Source organism: Ciconia boyciana, chromosome 3, assembly GCF_034638445.1.
Source record: "Ciconia boyciana chromosome 3, ASM3463844v1, whole genome shotgun sequence".
NCBI lineage: Eukaryota > Metazoa > Chordata > Aves > Ciconiiformes > Ciconiidae > Ciconia > Ciconia boyciana.
Window position 1 is genome coordinate 101482866 of NC_132936.1, and position 25214 is coordinate 101508079.

Genomic DNA, 25214 nt, shown 5'->3' on the forward strand with positions numbered 1-25214 from the left:
GTGAGCCACTGTACATCAGAATTCAATAGTACATTTACTGCTGACTTCAATTATTCTTAGAAAGAAGAGCGTCAGTGCTAAAAATAATCTTATAAAACAGAGTCAGAAATACCCTCCAGAAACTGAGCTACTATACATTGGGAGAAAGAGTCTATAAAGTCATTGCCTGTCAACAGCAGCACTGACTGTGATCTCTGTAGCTGCTAAATAAGCCCATTTCACTATTACTAGGAATGCCAGATATGCTTTAACCAGTTCTGAAGTGCAGTAGGAGAGATTGCACTACAATGCAGGGATATCCAACCAAAGTTATTAAATTTAAATGAAATCACTGAGGAACCAGACATAGTCGAGAGCTCAGACTTCCCCACGAGCTGCTTTATCTTGCCAAGCAGCTTAGGTATTTCTTCAGTTGACAGTAGTCTGCAAGGCAGACAAAAGCTAAGCATGCTCTGTTGAGTCTACAGTACTGTGTATCAGTAGTTGAATATACCTGCAGGACACAGTTCATCTAAAAAGGACACCCCTCTCCCAAACCAACCAACCAACCAACACACAAAAAAAAAACCAAACCCAAACAAAAAACCCACCCCAAGAATCCTTCTGTTCTTGCCTTGAAGTTGTTCATAGTCAATCAGCATCTTCCAAAACAGTAATATCGAAGGAAAACCCAATTATAAACAAACATCCAGAAGGCAGGAGAATTAAAGGCATTCAAAACAAAACTAATAGATTGAACAATTCAACATTCAATTGACCTTTCAGTTGCAGAACACTGACATTACTAAAATATTCTGTGAATCGCTGTTCCCATGCCTTTTTAACAAGGTGTACAGGCTTCAGTTTGCCATCATATTTGGAAGTTAGAGCTGGCTTGCAGATTTCTTCCCCTTGCTAAACCTGTGCATGAAGTACAAGATCTTCTGCTGCTGTATCTTCCTGTCTCCAAAACTGAAGAGCAATTTTGTGCAACTTCAGAGATCAACATTGAACCCTCATAAAATTTACTGCCTTTTCCTCACTGTTTTCTTCACCATCATATCCAAAAGATGCCTACACTCATAAATACACTGGTCTGATTTAGGATGACATTTCCTTAAAAAGATTCCAAACACAGATGGACATTCTCTTTAGACTAGATTTATTTCACTTTAATTAGCCCTCAGCAGGAAACTTGTTTAACCTGAACTTAAGGTCCTTGGACATTAAATAAGTGTATCCACACTGGGATTTGCACCTACTTAACTGAGGGTGTGATTTCATGATCACTTTTCATCAGTCCAAACTGCTCACTGCTGCTGAAAAAGTAGATCTGATCTTCCTCCAGTATGCCAGTTCTAGCCCTTGCATGTTTGTGGGGCAAACCAAATTAATGAGTTGATCCTGCTGAAAGTTAACTCTGCAAAAAAAGATTACATTTCAGCCAGATCAGTGACTGACTCAATTCACTCCACAGTCATATGAGTGCCAGCATCAGCACCCAGAGCTGTGACAGTAGGAAAGCTGGGCACCACAACTTTGCAAAGCATGAATAAGAGCTCCGTTTTCCTTCCAGTCAGACTTTTGATCCAAAACTTTCCTCCTTTATGGTCTAAGCTTCCACAGTCTCACTGAAAAGTTCAGAGGACATGAGCTCCACAGCTGCTCTTCATAACCAAGTACTCAACATTCTCTGTTTCAAACATCTATTAGTTAATAAAGGCAGGAAAAATAATAGAGATATCTTCTTTCCTAAAGCAAGTAACAAGGGGTGGCTTAAAATGTATGTATGCCTTAGTCACTAACATATATGCTGAGAGAGGTACGGGCAGCCTCTGTCTGTACATATCCTGACATATGACAGTGTATCATCAACATTCCTAAAAATCTTCCTGCTTTCAGCAACATCAGAAGGATCAAACTTGAGATTATTACACCAACTCAAGTGCTGCCTAGACATGTTATTTTACTGAAGTACTACGAAACTTACTTATACAATCACAGCTTACTGGAAGAATCTGCAGAGATGAGCGGACGACAGGAAGACCCAAATATGTGCAAAAGCACGTCTCTTCTAATGAACTTAACGTCTGATCTACTAAGCCTGGAGAATTGTTCTCAGCCACGCACCAACTCCATTCTTCAAACGATAAATTTGTTTAGTGCATTTAATGCAAACTAGTCTCCAAGAAATTAACCCCTTCATTTTGGAGCTGAAACACAGAAGCAGTGCAAAGGATGGCTGCTTCTGCAATCCTCATTCCATAGGTGAACGACAATGAGAAATGCAAGATCTTCCATGGCTCTAAAACCTCCTAAAAATGAACAGATTGAAAATTAACACTGTTCCTGAATGCAAAGCTTACATTAATATAGTGCAGGGCAGATGGGGACATTTTTGAAACTCTGCAACACTCCAAAGACACTTTCTTCCACACTGAAAATAAATTGCAATTAGTTTTAACAGCAAAACAAATAAGAAGTACGGCTTTTCTGTGCCTACATATTAAAGTCATACTTAAAGTCGTACCATACAGTAGCTACAAATATTTTCAATTGTTATATTAAACTGAATTTTCCCCCCCCCACTTTTAAGTAATTTTTATCTCTGAACAGAGAAGACACAAGACCAGATTCTAAAGGAAAAAAAAAAAGGCAATACAAGACAAGAAGGGAACAGCAAATAGTTACTGATATCAAGGATACACCCACTCCAGTTTTAGCTTTTCAGGAGGCAGCTCTGTCCTAATATCATCATAGTTTTCTACATCAGAAGGAATGAACATTGTGATTGGTCGACCTCGCATGAACATCTTGATATATTCTCCCTCTGTTGAAACAAAAAAGTGTATTAATCATGTGGCAAGTTTACACAAGAAATAAGCACAAAAGAAACCAGTAATAAGCACAGAGATGCAAATAACACTTGTGATATAACAATTATTTTTGAAATGTGAGCTTGGTAAAGGCCCAGATTTTTTTTTTTTTTTAAAACGGAACACTAAGACACACGCGCGCACACACACAGAGTAAGCGTTAGTTGAATTTGTCATAGAACAGACTGAGCATGTAAACATTTTAGACATGCAAATTAAATTACCAAGGCAAATTTAAAATTCAAATTAAAATCTGAAGTTGAATAAATAAGAAGTCATAGAATCACAGGATACGGCATTTCAGGTTGAAGGGGACCTCAGGAAGTCTTTAAGTCCAACCTCTGGCTCAAGGCAGGCTCAGCCACGAGGTCTGACTAGGTTGCTCAGGGTTTTGTCTAGTCTAGTCTTTAAAACCTCCAAGCATGGAGATGGCACAACTTCTCGTGGCACCTGGCTGTCTTCCAGCACCCCTAAGGCCTTTCCCGCAGAGCTGCTCCCTGCAGCCCCTCTGTCCCGAGCCTGTATCTCTGCCAGGGGTTCTTCTTTTCCCCAGGCGCAGGACTTGGCATTTGTCCTTGCTTAATTTTGTGAGGTTCCTGCAGGCCCCTCCCTCCAGCCTGCCCAGGTACCCCTAGTTGTCAGCTCTACCCTCCAGCATATCAACTGGGCCTCCTGGTCTGCTGTCATCTGCAAACTTGAGAGTGTACTGTTTTGCCTGCTCCAGGTCATTGCTAAAGATGTTAAACAGGACAGGTCCAGGACAGACCCCTGCAGACTCCACTTGTTACCTATTGGCCACCAAGTAGAGTATGACCCATTAACCATGACCCTCTGGCCAACTATCCAACCATCCAACTGGTTCTTTTACCCACCTAGCTGCCCACCTATCCAAACCATAACAGCCAAGCTAAGACCCAAGGATACTGTAGGAAAAAATGTCAAAAACTTTGCTGAGGAATATAATCTGAAATTATATATCATCACAAACTAATACACTAACCTGAATTATTAATTTACTGAAATAATTACAATCGCACGCTATTGCCTATTGCATCATATCCTGAAGAATGGAAAGAAGCAACAGCTCCTAATGACTCCCCAGCTGTAACACTGTCTATAGCTGTGACAAAATACATGCATACCTCTGTTCGGGCACCTGAGCACTTCCCAAGCCTTTAGGAGTTCCGTTTCAAGGAACATGGGATTATTTCCCACCAGAGAAATCTAATTACAGAGTAGCTGAGTGGCTTCGTCAAATATATTAGCTAGTCGTTGGAAGGTAAGTCATCTGGATTTAAGGAATACATGATTGCAACTAGTATATTAGGTGCCCTACAGGAGTCTTCCCTCCACGCTATGCCAATAATCATTTTCTAACTTCAGAAGACCAGAAAAGGCCTTGGAGACTTTTAAAAGCCTTTACGCCCTACCCACGCAGCAAAACCAGCACTGTAGTGCTGTTTAACTATGGTTAAATCAGGCTTCGAATCCACAAGAATTAATGCCAGACTCCAACGCTGCTGATGCAGCAGTTTCATTTCAAAAAGCACTGATGACAAAGACCCAAGTATTTCACTAATTTTGCATCAATGAAATGGTAACTTTTTATCACTCTTCAACTTCTTTAGTAAGTAATATCCATTGTTAATGTAACTAATATCACAAACCCGAAGTAATTTAACATTCTGCTGTGAATCTGGAACTCCAGTATTTTTTATGAGTAGGATTTGAAAATCACAGCAGACAGAGGGAACTCAGAGTTTCAGACCAAAATGTAAATAGTTGAGTAGGACTAGAGGAGACGAATACCTGTGAATTAGCAATACAGTATTAAAAAAATATCTAATCACATTTGATGCAACCAATACTGAGCTCTAAGATTAAGATCTTTAAACAATTACTTTTGTATTGCTTTCAAAAGACAAACATGAGACAGAATTCCTGCAAATGCCCAAGGAATGCTTCTAAATATTTCCCCAGTTAAGCATAAGATTACTACTCAGACCGCATGAATGTGCAATCTATGTTTTGCATTCCCGAAAACATCTAAAATTGAAATTATGAGACACTCAGACTTATTCCCACAGAATTACAGCTTGACAGCTCAAGTCAACTTGGAGATCTAAAAAGGCAAGAGAAAGCAGATAATTTCAGTGACAGCAGAAGCAACGTAGACTCCGAAATAGTCTCTTGCTTACAGAAACATTTTAGAAGATGCAAAGATCAAGAAATAATCAAAGTTGTGAGCAGGACCAAGCTTAAGTCAGGGTCTCTACCATTCTCTGAATTTGAAATACCCCTACTATATAGACTGCAGAAACATATTCTGTCTCACTGCAGTCAGAAGAGAATGAGAGAGGAAAAACCTGGAATTATTTTCATCCACCAAAGACATAAAGCAGTCTTGCACAAAGTTTGGAAATGAATTCTTGACACTCAAGGTCTTTCTCCTACAGCTAGACAAGACAGAAGACTGACAATCATCAGTCTAATGAAAAAATGTGGTGAATATTCTAGGTTATTTAAAAGAAGTATTTCTGATCATAGAGGATTTTATTAGAGGAATACCACCCCAGCTCTGAAAACACCGGAAAGCACTAGCTTTGAATACAGCAGTGATGATCCTAGAACACACCGATGACTTGGACAGCATTGACACATACAGGAAAAATCTATGATGACCAAATGATATAATATATTTAGTAACTCCTAGCCAGAGAAAGATCTACCCATGAGCTTGCGTGGTTTTAACATCACTTGTCACAGCATTGCTCAAACTTAACTAGGTCAATGAATCCATGTACCTGAACATAAGCTAGTTAGAAGTATTCTACTACATGCATGACACTCACTTTGAAGATTTCACAACACATATGGCTTAATTTGTCAAAACCTTTTTGTTTTTCCTCTTAACAGACTGTAGTTTGATTTCTTGATGCTTGACAGTTTTAACAATTTTTTTTAACTGTTTGATGACACATCACAGTTTATCAAATTTACCAAGTTCTCGGATTTAAAAGATACGATTACTGTGACTCCTTTTCCACTTTTAGTCTCAGAAGGTGCTCAAGTCAACCTTCTGAGACCAAGAATTCATTTTACTTGAATTTTGTGTCACTTTTGACCCTGATAGTAGGTTTACTCTGCGCTGGAGGCAAGAGAAGGGAATTTTCCTACGACAGTCCAAATACAAGTAAAAGCTAGTGCAAAAAAAAAAAACCCACAGGCTCAAAAAATAATTCCTGAACAGAAATCGTAATGATTGAGCAATGTACAACTAACACATGCATAAAGGTTCTTCCTTATTTAGAATATTAATACAATGAAAGTTGAGCCATTTAAGTCCAGTAAAGGAACAGATACCGAGAAGATGAAAAACAGCTGTCCCACTTCTTTCTAAGAACAAATCCAGCTCTCCTTTGAATGAGAACCCTGTGAGTCCATCCACTGACAACAATAGAAAACTTGCCTCAGATCAAGTATCAAGCAATAAAGAAAATCACTTCCCAGTAGCTAAATTAGAAACAATAGTTATTATACCAAATGTGCATTGCTTAATTGCCTTGCTGAGAAAAGCTAAAGATCAGTGCTGTCATTAGTTTGACACAAATGTTTAGATAATTACTCCAAACTAGTCACGTCTCGTTTTTCCACCAAAATATTTTTTTATAGTATGTATTTTACAGAGATAAAATAACATTGGCCAAACCCAAGAGTAACGTATTAATAATGACCTTTCCATTAAAATCTGGCGCTTGCACTCTTATAAATTAAAGCACAACGTAGCCTGAGGGTATTCAGAAAAGACCATTCGTTTGTGCAAGTCAAATTCTTGATTTAACACTGAGCTTGGCAGTTCTGGTTCCACAAGATCAGTGCAAAATGACACCACAAATTTAGGATCAAATTTCTCATTGCTGCTTAGAACAGTGGAGACAAGCTGCAACTGAAATTCATACGGATGGAGACAGTTGCACCTGTCGGACTCTGCAGATGAAAGAGATGAGGAGTCCAAGAGGAATTCAGTCAGGTCTTTAGCCAGAAGAGAAGAGGCTATCCTGGAGCTCAGGGAAAAGATTATCTGCAGGGTATTCAGATAGAAATTAGCTCTCTGAACTTCCCCATTAAAGAAAGAACATTTTTTGCTTTTATTAACTAGCTGCATGTTATTCAAGATTACCTTTGAAGATACATATTTAACACACTTGTTAGAGAGACATAGGCTAGGTATAACTTGATTAAGCCTCTCCCTACAGAAGAGGAAGGATTAAAAAAAAAAGAAAGAGACAACCCACTGAAAGATTTTTGTCTAAGACTGTAAATTTCCTTTCGTCAGAATAACCTGTAGGGCAGATATAATATTAATGTAAAAATCTTTTGAAATACTAGAAAGGATGGCAGCATATCAACAAAACCATTCTCAAACAGCAACTAATTGCCTGAGGCCAAACTCTTGTATTTGCAAGTTAAGAAAACCAGTGATTTAACTCTTTCATAGCATACTGGTTCAACTGAATGCTCAAGAGCATTAGACTATCTGTGTCTGTCCTGCATTCTCACAATTTGCCAGCACAAAGCAGTATGTCAAGACTTTTTTTTCCTCACTTGATCTTTTTGAAGAAAAGAGCCTTGGTCATCTCATAATAGATATGTAGGTAAGGGGGTATAGGGGTGATAAATTCAGAAGTTTTAAAGAGTGGGGGGGGAACCCAACAAACAAAAAATCCTTGACAATTCTGGTATCTACCAGCCTGAAAACAGTAGGTATGAAAGTAGAAATTCTCTATCCCGTGTAAAGAGGTGTTCAGACCCCACTGCCCACTGTGCAGAAGCATTGAGGGGGGAGAGGGAGGGGCAGGAGGGCATACCTGAAAGGACCTTGGCGCTTGCTAAGTTAATTAATCTGCAACTGCAGATGTCCTATAAATCCTTTCAAATATGGATCAAACCAACCTAAGTACAGTTGAAGCTCTGCAGATAGCACACCCAGGTGCCATGGATTACTCACACCACACAAAAAGGAATAGCTCAGGCCCAGGGTTGCTACAAAAGGCAGCATCAAGTGGATGCAGTGCTCTGGCTTCAGGGGCCAGCTCCTCACCGGGAACAGCTTTAGCTGCTTTTGTGCAGCTTTGAGCTCAAATTCACAGCGCTTGCCAAACTCTGCTTGGCTCCGCAATAATTCACCTCTGGAGCCTCAACAATCTCTTTGCACAAGTGCCAGAGGACACAGGACCAACACTCCCAATTTTTGCTACCAGGTTCGGCTCAGGCTTATTAGCCTCACATGGGAGCCCTCTGGGTGTGCTGGAGGAGCCTCACATGGAGCCCTCTGCAAGCAAACTCCATGCAGGTCTCAGCTCTCTGTGGGATCCCCAGAGGTCTGGGGAAATTATTAACTCAGCCCCAAAAATGCAGGAACACTTGATCTGACTACACCATGGCCCCAGTCAGCTGAAGGGACACAAAACATTGTTCAGGAAGAGTGACACAAAGACAGAGCCCAGTAATTTGGTGAGGGCCCACCTAAAGATGGATTTGAGTGCCGATCAGCCACGAGGCTCTGCAAACCCATGTCATGAGCTGGAGGAACATCACAGCTGATGTTCCTAGCCCAGCCTGACGGATGCACAGCATGCCCCCCAGTGCCCTCTCTCTGCCTGCATCACTCTGGTTTTTACCCTGATCAGGGTACTGCAGCACTCGCTTTGGACAGCAGAGACTTGGCTGTCACTGGGATACACACAAACACGCTCTGCTGATTGCAGAATACCATCCAAAAAACTCCTGCTCCTAATAGTTGGGAACCTCTCTACTTCCAGGTGACAAAAAAGCATGGCCAGGTTGCTTGCTTTTTGTGCGTGTGACAGCATGGCTGTTAACTTCAGCACAGGTCTGCCCATCTGCTGTCTGAAAGTGCATCAGGTGAGCATGAAAACAGCAATCATGCCCTTCCTCCTCCCAGCCTTCATTTTGCAAAAATAAAAATATCCAGCTACTTAACTCTCTTTTTGCGTGATAAGGTTTCAGGCTGTCTCCACACCACCACAAAATTTACCTTTTATGATTATGAGTGGCTATAACTGCACGCAGTGTTACAGAGGAGAACCTACCAGGGTTTTGACGTATTACCATTTTCCATAAGGCTGCGTATCTCTGTTAGAATTACTTCTGATACATCCTGGGATTGCATCTGTGTTTTCATAATAAGTGAGGGGTTCACTCTTTGTATGATTAACTAGCTTGTTAGAGCCCTTTTCCTCATCATTTAATTCTGGCAGACAACCTGTTTACAGCTAAAACGTTGCTAGCAACTCCTGCATGTGTGATCTTTCACTTTGAATAATTTAATTTTGTCTTACACGACACTCCAGGCCTCAGGAACATCTAGGTCTTACTGTATTAAAATCTCAGCTTCCACTGTATCAGTTCGGTGTCTCAGCTTCATGTCACCAGTGAAATTTCATCAGTGCTCCTACTTTCCTGTGTTAAGTTCATTAGTGTAAACACTAAGCCAAATAGGTCCCAACAGGCTGGAGGCAGATGTTAGCAACCAGAGTATCTACTGTGGGTGCTTTGAAAGTTTATAGCCCACTAGAGAAGAGAAGAATAAGTATGTCAGTGCAACAAGGTGCTGCTAATGAGAGGGAACCCTAGTTTCCTTGCAGATCAGGCAGGCTTCAAGTGCATCTTCTTCACTGACAGTCACTGTAAGCCAGCGTACTCACCTTGCACACAAGGAAACTGTTGATAAAGCATGCAACACCAAGAATCCAGGACTAAGACTAGGGGCCAATAAAAAATTGTGGACAAACAGCAGACAGTGACCGAAATTTTCTGCAAAGCCTTTGTATTAAAAGGAGATTCCCATTAACATAAGTAAGCTTTTAATCAGGCCTTATACAAGGGGAAAAAAAAAAAAGAAAAAAAAAGAAAAAGCAGCACAAAGATAACAGTGAAATTCAACTTCAAACAATGCCTATTAATTCGCTCTTGGAAGAAAGTTTAAAACCCAGCAATTCAGGGAAAGCAAGCTGGAAGGTAAAACCAATGCAAAACACTGCAGGTGATAACAGGCAGCAAAGATACACCAATACAAACCATCTGAAAGGCTGAAATTATTGCGTCCATGAAGTCAGCACAGAAAGACTCTTGCAATGACACTTAAGCAATTTATTACTTTCTGTGAATCATATTCTTAGGGGAATATGGAAGGTTTTCAGAGGAAAATAATAAAAATAATAGGAACTGAAAGGAGGAGGGAAAAAAAAGATCAAAGAAGTCTTTGTAGATTAACTCAGAAGTATTTACAGAGAAGAGCAATTCAGGAGACATGAAAGCTACTGTTTAGATCCTTCAGAAATTTGAAGACAGTGACATAACAAAACCAAAATCCTCCTGGTTTCCAAAAAACATGGCTCAAAATGAAATTGTCAAGGAATACACAGTAGTTTCCTAGAAGCATGCGAGAAGCCCTCATCCTCAATTACCGATTTCTTCAACAAAACTGGACAAAATATTAGAATAACGTATTTTATATCACACTATTCCTCATTATTTAAACAGACCCTCAGGTCGCCCCGCAAGTCTGTGCTGTAATTAACTGCTCTTCAGCTAGCAAGTATATGGATAATGGGAAGTCTAATAAGCATACAGTAGATCATATATAAGATCATATACACACACACACACACACACACAGAGTAGGTAACAGTGAATAAATAACAAAATCATCTGTTCTTCTACATGGTTACAAGTTTAATTCTTAGGGAATCATTACAATAATCTTACCTTGCAACTTATTAGTGACTATTTTTCAATAGGTCCCACCCCATCTAGTTTGAAAGAACAACATGGACTGATGCATCAAAACCCTCAGCTCAGTTCTACTTGTGTTTAGCATCTGAATCTTCACCTTAAAGTAAATTACAAGCAAACTAAAAACCCCCAAAGACTCCAACTAGCTTGGCCAAGCAGAACTCTCTAATAATATACAATAAACTACCACATCCAGAGTACATTTATTAATCTGTCTTCACCTTCTAGCTGCTTGACCAGTGAAGTTATGCTTTTTAATACTACAAATAGCTTCTTTCCCACAAGCTTTCTGCTTTTAGGCCTGTGTCCAAGAACTCTATAGGACCACTAACCTGAGGGACAAAGGCTTAGAAACCTGTTTCTAATTTAAACCAGTGCTAACAGCACAGAGACGAACACAACCAAATTCAGCCACCATGCCCAGACCATTACATTTTAAGTTACAATGGAATTAAAATGCGGTTGCAGGCCTACCATCTCTCACCCTGAGCTATGTGTCAGTACTTGCTGGACCTGACAAGCAGACATGCACTGTTGCTATTAAGTGCTGGTGCAATACAAACCAAACAGTCGAAAAAAACAGATGACACGAGAGATTTGCCTCTGTTTGGAATGATTTTACAGCTTTGCCTTGTGATTTCTTAATAGACCTTTGGTTATTAATTTTATATAACTTGATAAGTAAATCACAGTTAAAACCCTGGTTTTGCATGTACCAGGTGGCATTAAGAATCTAGGTATTAACAACAGTGACCATTTGCATTGAAATAATTCAAGTTTAATATTAAACTGTAGCTTTTTATTAAAAAAAAAAAAAAAAAGAAAAAGGACTCAAAAAGGAGTACTGGACACAAACAAGCTCAATAAGACAGTATCTAAATGCTTCCTGCTTAAATAATAAAATCCTGACTTCACAAAGAATCAGTGATAAAACTCCCAAATACCAGTTTGTTTTTCTGACAGTATCTATGGTTTTTAATAATACGCACTGTGCCTGAATGAGAGCAAGCAGCCCAATAATAATGAGAGAGACCGGGTCTCCATTTGCCCTCAGGTACGTGAGCACCTTCAATAAGCATCTGACAGAAAATCTGTGTCTGGTGAATAAACTGATCCGAGGTAGTTACTGAATTTTGCACTCTCAGTGGACAGGTTGCACTGTCAGCAGGGTAAATTTTTCCACTGTGTGCTTCACGATTGCCCCGTTCTGTGAAGCTAGAACTATAGCACAGTTAAACTAAGAGAAGAAAAAGCACTGGAAACTAATAAAGCACAATCTAAAAAGAAACAAACTTAGGAATGCAGTGAGTGTTTTTCATTAATTCTTTCACATATGGTTTTTATTGCCATCCCAAAACGTCTAAGTGTCTCTTATTACTTTATAATAAGTGAACAAGTGATATATATGGAGCTGCTATCACTGAAAACCAAACTCAAATATGGAATGTCAGTGAAAAAAAATACGTTTTATCTTAAAATAAGCCAGGTCTTAACTTCTGGGTATAAAAATATGAATGCTTTATGATTAATACTTTAAAAATATCTCTGCTGAAGTGAAAAGCAAGATGGCTTTTACAGGCAATTATAAACACCTGCTGGTAAAGAATTTAAAAGAATAACTTTAGCTAGTGTCCTTTTAAGGCTGTAGTAAGCACCTGTTCATTTCACCCATAGCTTTATTGGATTTTCACAGAATTTTAATACCTCCTTAGTACTGGATTTTATTATAAAAAGGTTGTCCTGGTTTACAAGGATAAACAAACAAATGTTCAAAAATAAGCTGAAAAACCTAAACCCAAAAATCTCTTCAGCAAATGTATGCAAGTGTGTATAAGTCCCTCACTGGACCGACATCACCAAAGTATTCCTGTCTGTATTACCTCTGCTTCAGCATATACCCAGATGCATAAAGCTCAGGACTCACCTTAACATGGAGTAGATGAACTCAACCCAAGTGGGAGAGATAAAGGCACTAAGGAAACAAAACTGAACTGAGACAGAAGGTACGTGACGAACACTGGTAACACATACGGCCTTGGCACTGTGCTAAACAGAGGAAACTCAAGTGACTGCCTGCAACGTAGCTGCAAACTGCAGCTCCCGGTGCTGCTGCTGCTGGCAGGAGGAGAGAATTGCCTAGGTCTTGCTGACATTTACATGCAACACCTGCAGCATGCTCTCTGGGGGACTCCATACCAAAGTCAAGTCAGACATCGAAGCTAATGCCTTTCACTACTGAAGCTCATCTAAGATTCTCACTTTTTCCTCAAGTCTTTCACTTTTATAGCTAATACATACTATCAACAGAAATCACAATGAACATGCACAGATGGTCACAACACAGATAATACTGCAGTAACGTCTGCTGCTGGAAAAATAAGATTCCAAGAACTAAATGTGCAAAAATATATTTCTCAACATTTTGTGCTACTGTACTATACCGACATGTTTCAAAGCAGTTTCTTTAAAGCTGAATCAAAAAAAGGAAACAAAGTGATTCCAGGATGTTCAAAGCTACACAGAACTGTCACCTTCCATCCTATTATCCCATGCAAACACTTTCTGCTACGATAATTTGCAATTTCAGTGTGTTTCCAAACTTATGTTATGTGTGTATAAAGACACTGAAGTATTTCTATGTAGACTTGCTTTGAAGCTTGGCAGTTTGCACACCAGCAGTCTTCCCAAGAGTCTCCTCCATACAATTTCTAGGAAGCACATTGACATAATCGTTAGCACAGGAGGTGTGTGCCGGGGGCATACGCAGTGCTTCACATACAGCCTAGTGAAATGAGCAGCTCGGGAGAGCTGCTGTAACTTAATTAACACCATGCTAGAGACTGCTCACCTCTAGAGGCAAAGGCTGGCAAGCCACAAAGGAGTATTAAAGCAGCTGTAACTTTTCTTGCCTTTGGGATGCAGAACAGGAAGGTCCTGCACAACGGCTTGAGCAACGGCTACCCTTCATCCCACCCTGCCCAAGACAACTCTGTCCAGCTGCACAGGATTTACCTCCACAAACCACGTGAACTGTCTGTGCAACTCTTCAACTTTCTGACTGGTTGCGTCAAGGTGCCAACTGGAAATTGGTTTATTTATGTGGCAACTATCAAGAACAAAACAGGCTAAAGTCACCTGCCCTGAACAGGACGTTGCACTACAGAGAATTGGCTGAGTGTTGCTAAGCTTATACTGGAAAGGATGGGGGGACCCTCTGCAACTACAGTAACTAATGGGTGTTTACTTCTGTGGCAGTAAACACAACACCAAACCTAACACAGCCTTACACACACACAGACACATACTCTAAAAGCTGTCAAAAAATACTCATTGGTCCATAAAAAAAAAAAAAAAAAATCTTTGGAGGATGAATCCTGCTAATCGCAACTTCATCCATGTTAAAGGCAGGATGACGTTTTTCCACTACACGTGTTCAAAATGTTAGTAAATGCATTTTCTATGACAAGACTTTCTCTCCATCTTCCATATAAGTGGGGCCACTGTAATCTGCATCATATTTCTCTTTCACTCCAGTTGGGCTCTGAACAGACAATGGCATAACACACATGGAAGGTACCCGTTCATCATTCAGTGAAAGCTCACATCATCTCCAGAGTAACACAATAGATAGCAGGGTACACACTGAGGCCACGTAAGTTACAGCCAGGAGGATGAGAGAACTGAAGGATGGCCCATTCTTGGCAGAACACATAGAATTGTAGAAGCATACTGTAGGGAAAGAATTAGTATCGAAGGTATTTTAGCTGTATGCAACTTGGTTTTGTGAAAAGCTGTGTTTGGCAGAAGGGGTATTTTTAATATAACAGTTTTAATTCTTGCAAAGCTAAACTGCAGCTGGTCTGGACACTACTGATTAGTTTTCTTTTTACAGCAACCATTGCTGCACATACATACTGTTCCACAGCTGGTGTTAAGCAACCTGGCATAAAGAAACATTTCTTCTTTGTTCCTGACGTTTATGCACCCTCTATCACCCCTCTTGTCTTTGAAGGATGCTTTTGGTAAGCATCAATTTAGAATATTTTTAAATCTGTAATTTCTCTATGAATTAGAAAAAGATAAAGCAATTGGATTCAAGTTGATTTGCTTTCATTACAACAATTAATATATTAACTTCCAAAAAATTTGAGTGTTTTTTTTCTTTTTGAAAGAAAACCCAAAGGAGACCAAAAGTAATCATACTGAGTATAAAGTAAGCTTGCTTACAGCACAGAATTTGGAGACTACAATTTGTTAATTAGCAGCAAGAAAGCATGAGACAGAAATTCTGTACATAGATATATGTTGTGTACAGCATGCACTTGGGTTACATGCTTCAGTTTTGAAACTGCATGCTTCAGTACAGTTTGCAGGACATCAAAGCAGAGTAGTTTTGTGACACAAGAAGTGGATTTCTTTTGTTGTTGCGTTCCACCACGTTCAGATAGACGGCTCCTTTTCCTGTCTGAACAAGCCAGCAGCAGCAGGTAGCCACAGAATGCAAGATTCATCGGTGCAAAGACATACACTTCAGAAGAGACTCATTTTTCATTTTAGGAGACTATATTAAAACCTTCAGTCTCTGTTCTTGTCTAATCAGCATGTAGATGTTGTAATATTGGCAAGACAGAAAGCTGAGATAAAACAAATCTTTTAGTTGGCAGTTCTTAATATTCTGATATCTTAGGCAACAATGCAAGACTTCTAGAACCATATTTGAACACACATTCCTCTCTGAGGAAATTATGTGTGTAGTAATTTATTTTAGACTACCCCCAAATAACCCCCACATAGACTGCAATGCACATATGCATATATATTTCCATAATAAGAAAGTTGAAATATTTATTTAAATGCTCAAAGTTTTTAAGAGATCATGCACTGATGCTCTTTGATGATGAAAAGCCAAATAAAAGATTCATGAAAGCGCTAAATTAGAAAGCAACCAAAGGGCGTAGCTTAATTCTTACCTTGGCTGTTTTTTTCACGAGTTGACATTTTTGCTGGTTATGGGACAGAAATAAAACATCTTAAAACTATTCCTAAAGTCTCACTCACACCTGCTTGGATGAAGACTAGCACATAGGCCAAAACTTTAGATTTTTGTTTTCATAACCTCTCTCTATTTATGCACATACCCACAGAGAAGAAAATAATCAAAAAAGGGGTTTTGTTTCACAAAAGTAAAATAAATCCTCCCACCACCCACCAAAAATTTCTGTCCTTCCTAAAGATCCAATTTGATGAGGCATTTCTCCATAATTTCAAATATCCTCATACAGGTCTTGAGTAACATTTGGCCAGATGAATTCTTGGAGTAATTATTAATGCTATTGTAGCTCTATATCCCTGTTTCATAAGTATATGTCCCAATGTATTTATTTACAGGAAATACTATTCAGTGAAAAGCAAATCTTTTCAGCTTCATCCAGTATTTAAAAATAAATGTTTTTATTTACCTTGGCTGACAATGACATCTTTGTGCCTGGGGAAAAATTCAAAATAATATCGTTAATAATATGTAAAATGCTTATCAAGCCAATACCATCTAGTTCTTACACATTATTGCATTTGGCAATCTCATCAGATTCTGTGTACAGTGTAACTGTAGTATAGGATGCTAAATAAATAATCTTGGTCACTGTAGTGCATTTTTACCCATGTATTATTTTACGCAGTCCACTGTATCTTGCAAGTAACTTGAAGTCTTTGGCCCTATGGCAAGGGTTCCTAAGAATTACTGTGATAACAACAAAATAAAAAAAGCTTTTAAAAATAAATTATGGAGGCCATATTCCTTGTGCACGGAAAATTCCATTTTGAGAGAGCAAAGTTGTAATAACCAAATGTTTTAAGCTGCCAAACACCCTCAGGCCTGCATGCAAAGCATTTAACACCTGTCCAAATAAGCTGTCAGCACACAGCAACACAAATTTTTCTAGGAATTAACCCTGTTGGACACATGGATTAAATGTAAGCAAGTTGCAGTTTCATTTAAACCGGATCCATGCAGCATTACTGGATGTACAACACAAAGTCTTCAAAGCAGTGCAGTTGAGACATCTCTCCTCGCCGGAACCAGGAATGAACTACTGACAGAAAACCTCGATCCTTTTTTGTGAAGAGGGAAGAAATACTAATTTCCAGCATCAGAGCTACTTCTTACCGGAATAACGCTCCTCGACGGGAGAATGTATTGCATAAAAAAACCCCTCTTGAATTCATTTGAAATTCAGCAGGAAGGTATGAGTGGCATCCAGTATTTTTAGCTGGATGGAGGTCAAATTTTTGTAACAGTGACAAAGGGTCAAGCATATGCATGAGGAAAGTCATCCCTGGCTATTGGTAGATTCACCCTTCACCACACTGCCAAATGAAAAATTAAAACTGGATTCCCAGTCTTGCCTGAAAAACACTGAATGATGGGCTGCCATTGGAACCCTCTTACTTCTTATGGCTTTATCAGACTGATTTACAGCTCAGTGCTGGCTTTAACACCGAGCTTACTAAACCAAGTTCATATCCTGGGCTGGTAGCGCAAAGCATATGTAAAACATTTCTGTCCTGGGGCCCACATTAGGGGCTGAATTCTGTTCCCTTGCACAAGACTCGGGTAACTTCAGGCAGATTAGGCCAACATTTCTTAATTGGGAATGATAAATGCAATATAACAATAGGCCTTTGCACAATACCAACCAATTCTTTTAGAAACTGGGCACACAGGATGTGAGTAAGAAATTAGTATTAATATGTGCTCTTGAATGCAAATAGTGCTTTTATTATAAACCTGAGCATAAGAACAAGGTACACAAACAATACACCACCCAGTCTTCAATCAGATGATAGTCTACAATTGATAATGTCTGAAGCTTTGTTTTTTGCCAGATATGTTAAGATACAACAGCTTCAAGTTATGAACAGACAACTTTCTCTAACAATAATTAATCCTAATCTTTCCTTGTCCACTCTGTTGTTAGATACCTGATTTTTTTTCTACATTAGAGACTGAAGGAGGGCAGCATTTAAAGTCTTTTAGAAAATCAGTAGAATCACAGGAAAATGAAACAAGATACCTCTATTTTGACCATGCCTGAACCAATATACAGAATGTCAATAAAAGTAAAATTTATTTTTTATTATTAACAAATTTGAAGTATATACCACATTGTAAAAGATACTTTAGTAGCATAACAAAAACCAAGAAAAGAAACTTGATCAGTACAAATGAAGACAGAGGATTTTTTCATTCCAGAATATTATCTATCAGTACCCTGCTATAATCTACATTGCCAAAGGGCTTTTAAATTCCAACAGTGAAAACCAATTATAAAAGGAAAAGAAATACTTTCAAAATATGTAACCCATAATCCCTCATACACAGCACTTCACTGCTCTGCAGAACTCTTCAGGCTAAGCATAAAGCTTTTAGTAAATGTGCCGATATCCACACCCAAGATTAATTTAAGATGGTTTTGTTCTTCCCAGTCCTAGGAAAGTAGGAATGCACTTGCACTGCTCTTGACTATAAGTATGTATTCGACAGTCTTATATGCAAGCTAAGGAAAGCACTACAGACACGATCATAAAAAGACTGGAAATTACTCTGAAAGGTCTGAAGAGTTTTATTTGTCATAGTGGGAGGGGTCTTGAAGTAGTTCTGCCTCGGAGCAGTTAATGGCTATTTGAATGAAGATTAACGAGCAGATGTATGAAATCTGCAGACGACATCAAGCTCGGAAAAGCTGCCAGCACACCGGGGGGATCTCAGCAAACAGGAGAGGGGTCAGTCAGAAAGTCAACACAACAATTTCAACAAATTCAGCAAAATTTCAACAAAGTAAAAAAAAGAAACTAAGTGTGTGAATACAAAGTGGGAAGCCCAATTGGCAAAGAGTACTGAGGACAAGAAGTGGGCCACAACAGGGGTCAACAATGTGGAGTTACAGGAAAAAGCAAACTCTTGTCCCTGTGCTGACAGGAGTGGGAGAAGTAACTGCTCTGTGCTATTCATCCCCGGTGAGGCCTCCACTGGAGGCCACAAACTGAGAAAACCTGCTGCTGAAGAAGAGCACGAGAGGAATGATGGGCTACAGCACATCACCTACTGAAGGTGAAGCTGAAAAGAAGATCCCTGCCTATTACCTAGAATCTGCAATCAGGAACCTGTTAAACAGTTAATTTGAGACACCTACCTGAAATCATAAAAGTATATTCTTATTACTACAGTCTACTTTAGAAACACACATACGATGTCAAATCCAGTAAATTAACTTAAAGGAAATACACTTGGATTTTCAAATCAGTTTTAATTAAGAAAAAACTGGTTGGAAGCTTCACAACAGTGGCATTAAGCCAAAAATCTTAACTCATAGTGCATAATTCTGCTAACCCAAATGGGCACATTAAAATATATTTACACCCAAATCCTTCATTCACATTTTATAATAATTTTAAGATTCCACAGGCACCTGGGACACCACACTGGCAGGTTATGCAAGTAATTACTCCTGGTAAAAACAAAGATGCAAATGATCTTAGCATATACATAAATAAGTTCACTAAAATTATGCAATGTCATAATATTTTGACTCTAAAATTCACTTGCTTTTATGTACCAAACTGATACATACTTGTCTGCATTCTTTGCCACTTTTGATATTAATTTAGATGTTGATGCTACTCTCAGCAGCTTGTTACGACTGTCATCTGAACTCTCCCAAGCACTGTGAGGTTTTTCAGCAGTCAAGGATTTCTTTATGCTAGAAGAAACAAAAATATATTTTAAAATGATAAGATAATAACATAACAATAACTGGAACTGGTATGCAATGGACAGATCAAGCAGCAGGAGACAAAAGCAGAGCTAGGTCTTCCTTCAAGCTGAAGCATGAAACAGGGAAAAAAGATTAGTCAAAAAGTTCTAACTGGATGAATGAAAACAATTGAGCAAGACAGTTGCCAAATGTTTTATCCATTCCTTTCCACTTCCAAATGCTCTTACATAAATACTTGAACAAAATAAGTCTATACTCCATTACTATATTGCTAATGAATTACAAAAGTGGAAGAAAATGAGGCTACAGTATATTAGCCTTAAAGAATAAATTATATTAAAAAAACCCCTTAAGAATGTAACAAAGAAAAGTAGAATTTTTTTCCCTGATTAACTGTTCACCAGCTTTAACATACTGATTTCTGAGGCAGAACAGTTCTATCAGATTACAGTTTCATATGGCTGTTTTGCAGATAGCACATTCTAAACCACATTAATGGCTTTAATCTTTCCGAAACAAATGTCTGCAAACTTCTTGCCTGAATAAGGCAAGTTAGGTTTGGCCGAATAATACAGACGATTAAATCCATGAATTCTGATATAATTTTTCAGCAATCTTATTGTAGCCAATTTACACTAACAGGAACCTGCAAGTTTCGCAGTCACTAGTTCGTTAGTTTCACGCACTTCTTAATCATGGAAAACATGTTCAAAAGTGCTCTAGCTCAAATTATTCTTCAACCAGCTGATTTAGAGTCTGCATATGTCCTGCTGACAGTATTATACTTCATCCCGTCAGAAATGCTTTTTGCAGGAGTAAGTCTTGAACTGCAACCTTAAAAATGGCAAACTCCTTCCTCAGCACCTCAAGAGGCTGAAAGGTCCTGTGACAAACAAGTTAATCAAACCAAGTTAAACCATTAGGAGACTAAAAAAGGCATTTATTTTTTTCCCCACACTGCAAAAGATTAGTAAGCGAGACTTCAGACAAACATCTTTACAGTGAGATACCAGGCAGAAGAACAGGCCACAAGTTCGGCTTCAGACAACTTAAGAGTTTGCGCAAGACATGGAGACAGAGCCTTTATGGAGTGTTATAACATGCATCAGTCAAGTGAAAGTTTAAATATTTATTAGAGCTGTGAATTTGAGCAATGCAAGACAACATAATCTTGTGAACTACAGTAAATTTCAGAAGAATAAATTTCATTTCTTTAAGAGCTTGTTTCAGTCTCCTAAATGCCAAACAGTAAAAGAAAATTTCATTCCTTGCAAAACAATAAGGTGACAATGAACCGAAAAAAGAAAAAAAAGAAACCACAGAGTGATCTGCATAGTTTTGAAACTCAGAAAGAATCACCCAAATCTTAAAATCCATTTCCTTAACTAGAAAAAGTCTTTTTTTAAAAAAAAAGTACCATTTTTTCTGTGCCTAATTCCCACTAAAATGAGTGGGAACTTAGAGGCAATCCTAAATAAACTTTTACATTCACTCAAGTCAAGCAGTTCTATGACTGGTAAAACCAGAAATTCATTCATGTCAAGAATCAGAATAAAAGTAAAATGAACCACCCTTCAACCCAGCAGGAATTGAAAAGGGAAGGGCTGCAAAAAAAATCCAAACTGCAGTCACTTTATAAAGTAATTTGAGAAGAAAAACTCATGAAGGAAGAGTTGCAATGATACTAGTATTTAACAAATGCTGTTACGAGATGTAGTAAATGGCCATGTGCAAAATACACTCCACAATTCAGCTATGCCAGACAAAACCTACGAAGTGTATTTTGAGAGGATCAAGTCAGAGTCATCGTTAAATATTTTAGAAGAATGACTGATTAGAGGTAATCTACCATATTAGGATTTCAATCACAGAGAAAAAAAAACAAACCTTTGTAATCTTAAAAATCTACTCAAAGAAAAATTGCATTTTTACATATTTGGTCTGTTGCAATGCATGTTGAATGCATCTTCTCTAGCACAAAAAAAAAAAAATCAAACATTTATTAACTTGATCATGAGACTGGAACTATTTCACATGACTTGTTGTCAAATACGAACTCAGTATCATTACAATCATTTTCTAGTTCTGTACTGTGGTACTGTGAAAACCTTTTAGCTGGAGCAGAACTCTTGCTTTCTTGAGTTTGCCTGTGTGTTTGGAGAGTCTGTGAGGAGGGCTGGGGAGAAGGTGATGCTTGAGTTTGTGGACTTTGATCATTAGAATGAGATTCCTCTTTTTTTTCTTTCTGTCCTGGAGGTTTTTCCTTCTTTTTTTCTGTACCGCTGTAAAATAAAGTATAACATAGGGGGGAAAAAAAAAAAAAAAAAAGAGACAAGCAAATAAATTAAAAAGGTGGGAGAAAATGCCCTCTGTGAAAAGATGGGAGAAGCATGTAACAACTTACTATATATAATCACTGAAAGAACGCTTTGATTATTTGCTCACCCTCTTCAGGTTAGCGTTTTGCTAAAATAAGATTTATTCACAAGCTCCAAAAATAAAAGGTGAAGGAGTCATGGAAGATTATTTACTTATTTTTACTGCGTAGTTGTACTAAGTTTACTCTGACTCTAAAATGAATACAACTTTGATTTGAGTATGTCCTTCATTCACGGGTGCTTCTGCAGCATTCAAAGCTGACACAAGTTGATGCACCACAAGTCTGCCGTTCCTCAGAAAAAAATCATCCTCTGGTTCAGCTCACTGACTACCTTACCATGCTGCCAGCCAAGGCTCAGTGCAAGTGAAAGGCAGGAGTGTGACTTGCACTATCTCCGATTAGCTTAAGCCCACCATGAAAACTATACATCTCCCTCTGTATTTCTGGACGTGCGTGGTACCGCTTATCTTTGCGCTGTCACCGAAAGAGTGAAATGCTGTTGCTGGTCCCTTGGCTCCCCTGACTGCACCAGAGTTCAAAGGAAATCATCCCTGAAAACTCATTGCTGTTTTGATCTGTAGTTGACTAACATCAGACTGTCCTGCCACTTCTCTAATACCTTCAGTAAACGACAGCTAAGAATACATCTTTATTTTCATAGTGCTGTACTTATTAGGTTAACATTTGAAACAGCTTTAAACACATGTCATTAACAACCTTAAATTCATTAAGAACCTAACCAAAGGCCCACTAAGTAAATAGAAAGATCAGTTAAAAGGCTCTTTATAAAATAGCATGCTTTGCAATATACTGAATCACACAAACAATAGCAGGACCTAAAAGAGAAGATTATTCTGTAGTACACGGCCTATTTTTTTTTACGATTAAAAAAAAAATCTTCCAAGATAAATTTCTCAGTGAACAAACAAAGCAAGATACAAACACTGGCTAAAAAGGAAATAGAAAGATTTTTCTCCTAGGTTCAAAATAACCTGCAAATTAAAAAATAAATGGTATCTTTCTGAAGGGGAAAATCCAGATTTCTATTCCCTCACACCAATTCAACCCCCAAACCCTTGTATAGCCTTGATTATTTGTGTCTCCATTTACCTTTCCCCACTAAACAATATAAAACAGTACAACAATATTCAAAATAAATGAATAAAAATGGGCCCCCAATTTTAATACAACATTCATAGGACCCTCTTTTGTTTCATTTGTTATTTCAATCAGAGTATATCACCTACCACCGAGACAAAGCCCTCAACGTTTATGAGTTCAACTTCTCTAAATGCTTCCAAAGAAGCATTGAAGTACAGGTAAAAGCATAAAAAATAATATAAAACACAAAATACATTTGTAAGGATCACTCAGGATTTCTTCTGTAAACCATATTAACTAGTTAAAGATGTCAATATAATCCATCAAAGTTACATTTTCTTTTCCGAAAAACAGATGAAAACAAAACAGAAAGAGTTTTCACATTTCTTGAAGGCATATATGTCATCATAGAGAACAAAGCTTGAAGAACTGTGGGGTTTTGGTTAATAATTTATAGCCAGAAGTCCTTAATTAACTAGAAGCATAACAATTATATATATATATATTTTTATTTTTAAACCAGAAGACTTAGCTTGCATTGCTGGATGCAAAAGCACACTACACAATCATAATCTTTTCACAGTCTGAAATGCAGTATAGTGAAATGCAGTATAGTGAAATAAATTCTCAGAATCCCTTGTCTCTAAAGAAAACAAGAGTCTCTCTGTTCCTCTTCCAACAGGTACACACATAGACCTCTGCATTCATTCTCCCACAAACGCAGGATTTCTCACAATGAAGCCCATCTACTAGGACAGACCTCTTTTTTTTTTTTTTTTTTTAAATAAATCATCTTTCAGGAAGACATGCTTCCAATCTTCCCTTTCCCTCTACTTGGGGATTTCAAAATAGTCTAATAATAGTAAAAGAGATAAGGGACGAAGGAGGAGAGAGAATACACAAACGTAATGACTTCTGTAACTCCAGCTTGCAAGCCTACAAAGAATGGTCCTACTTGGTCAGAACAATGGCTCACCTGGCACCATGTTCTGTCTCTGATGGTGGAATGAAAGAGCTCATCAGTGAGGTTATTACCTGCAGTCCCTTTCCCCATGCTTTTTGTAATATCCCGTTTACAATGACACACCAGCAATCCTGCAATTCACCTCTGTGTTCCTCCAGCACGCCCAGGTGAATGTCACCTACTGACAGCAGTATATTATCTAACTTATCAATTCGGTCTCATATTTTCTGTGTTCTTACCCAAACTCATTTAGCTCATCTGATCCATCTCCTAGAAACCACAGGTTCAGTGTGGCAATCTCTTCAATGGCTTCACCGAGCTTGTCAGCTGTGGACTATCCATTTCACACCTTTGCCATTAGATTCACTCCTTAACTTCTCTGTTGGGCCATGAGAGTCACTAGACCACTCTGGTTTCTCTGAGTTGCAGCACAAGGTATACCTTGGGTTCCAACACAGTACTTTTATCTACCACCAGGTTGCAAGTGGGCTTCTTTTTTTGACTGCCATTTTAATGTGAAAGTAAATTATGTAGATATGTGGCAGACTTGGTATTGAATATCTTTGTGCTGAATTTATTTGGTTTGCTCTGTCCTGCTAAAATCTTCATCTTAATTGTATTATGACTGCTATTACAGAGCGGCTCTCCCACTAATACCTCTTGAACTAGGTCTTCTGCAACAACTGAAACCAAATCAAGAACAGCACCTTTTCTTGTGGGTTTCTAAAGACTAGTTATTCTGGGAAGCAGTCATTTAATGCATCCAAAAATTCTTTCCAAATCCCAACTTGATGAGACATTTATTCGGTCTACATGTGAGTAGTTGAGATCTATTACTATCTGTCCTAATTTTGCAGATTCTCTAATTTCACTTAACACAGTGTTTCATCCTTTGGACCACAACACATTGGCAACTACCACGGAGGGTGGTCATTCTGAAACACGAAGACTATTCTTACCAGAAACCGTTTTCAGAAGAGTGTTTAGTCCTAAGGAAAATGATCAAGCAGGCCTTTGTGATAGTCATCTGCACTACAAAGTACAAACCTCTTTCCAACTCTAGTGATAACACAAGGTATCCAGCACGTGTTTTGTTCTAAAGTGTTTCACAAGTCAGTACCAGACTACAGGGCTGAAATTTTCCCAACGTGTATGTGACTTCATCTCTGTCAATGGGACATCATCTACCTGTTATTCATGGTACATTCCTGGGTTCTGGTTTTAGCAACAGCTGATATTTCAGCATACCTTTGTTGAAATGAGACGTGCTGCTGCTGTGTAGCTACTGAGCCATCAGATCATCTCCATGATCTCAGTGTTCA

At 38.5% G+C, this 25214-nt stretch overlaps 1 protein-coding gene across 4 annotated transcripts in view; it reads right to left on the reverse strand.

Annotated features, from left to right (window-relative positions):
* Nucleotides 1-25214, reverse strand: part of EML4 (EMAP like 4) — a 167736-nt gene that overhangs the window by 36808 nt on the left and 105714 nt on the right. For all 4 annotated transcript variants that reach the window (XM_072856814.1, XM_072856812.1, XM_072856815.1 and 1 more), the window contains 5 exons: nt 21556-21729; nt 19304-19432; nt 16133-16158; nt 15644-15676; nt 2686-2809 (listed from right to left, as the gene is read on the reverse strand). In XM_072856814.1, the coding sequence (XP_072712915.1) occupies nt 2686-2809; nt 15644-15676; nt 16133-16158; nt 19304-19432; nt 21556-21729 (486 nt within the window). The remainder of the gene's footprint in view (nt 1-2685; nt 2810-15643; nt 15677-16132; nt 16159-19303; nt 19433-21555; nt 21730-25214) is intronic.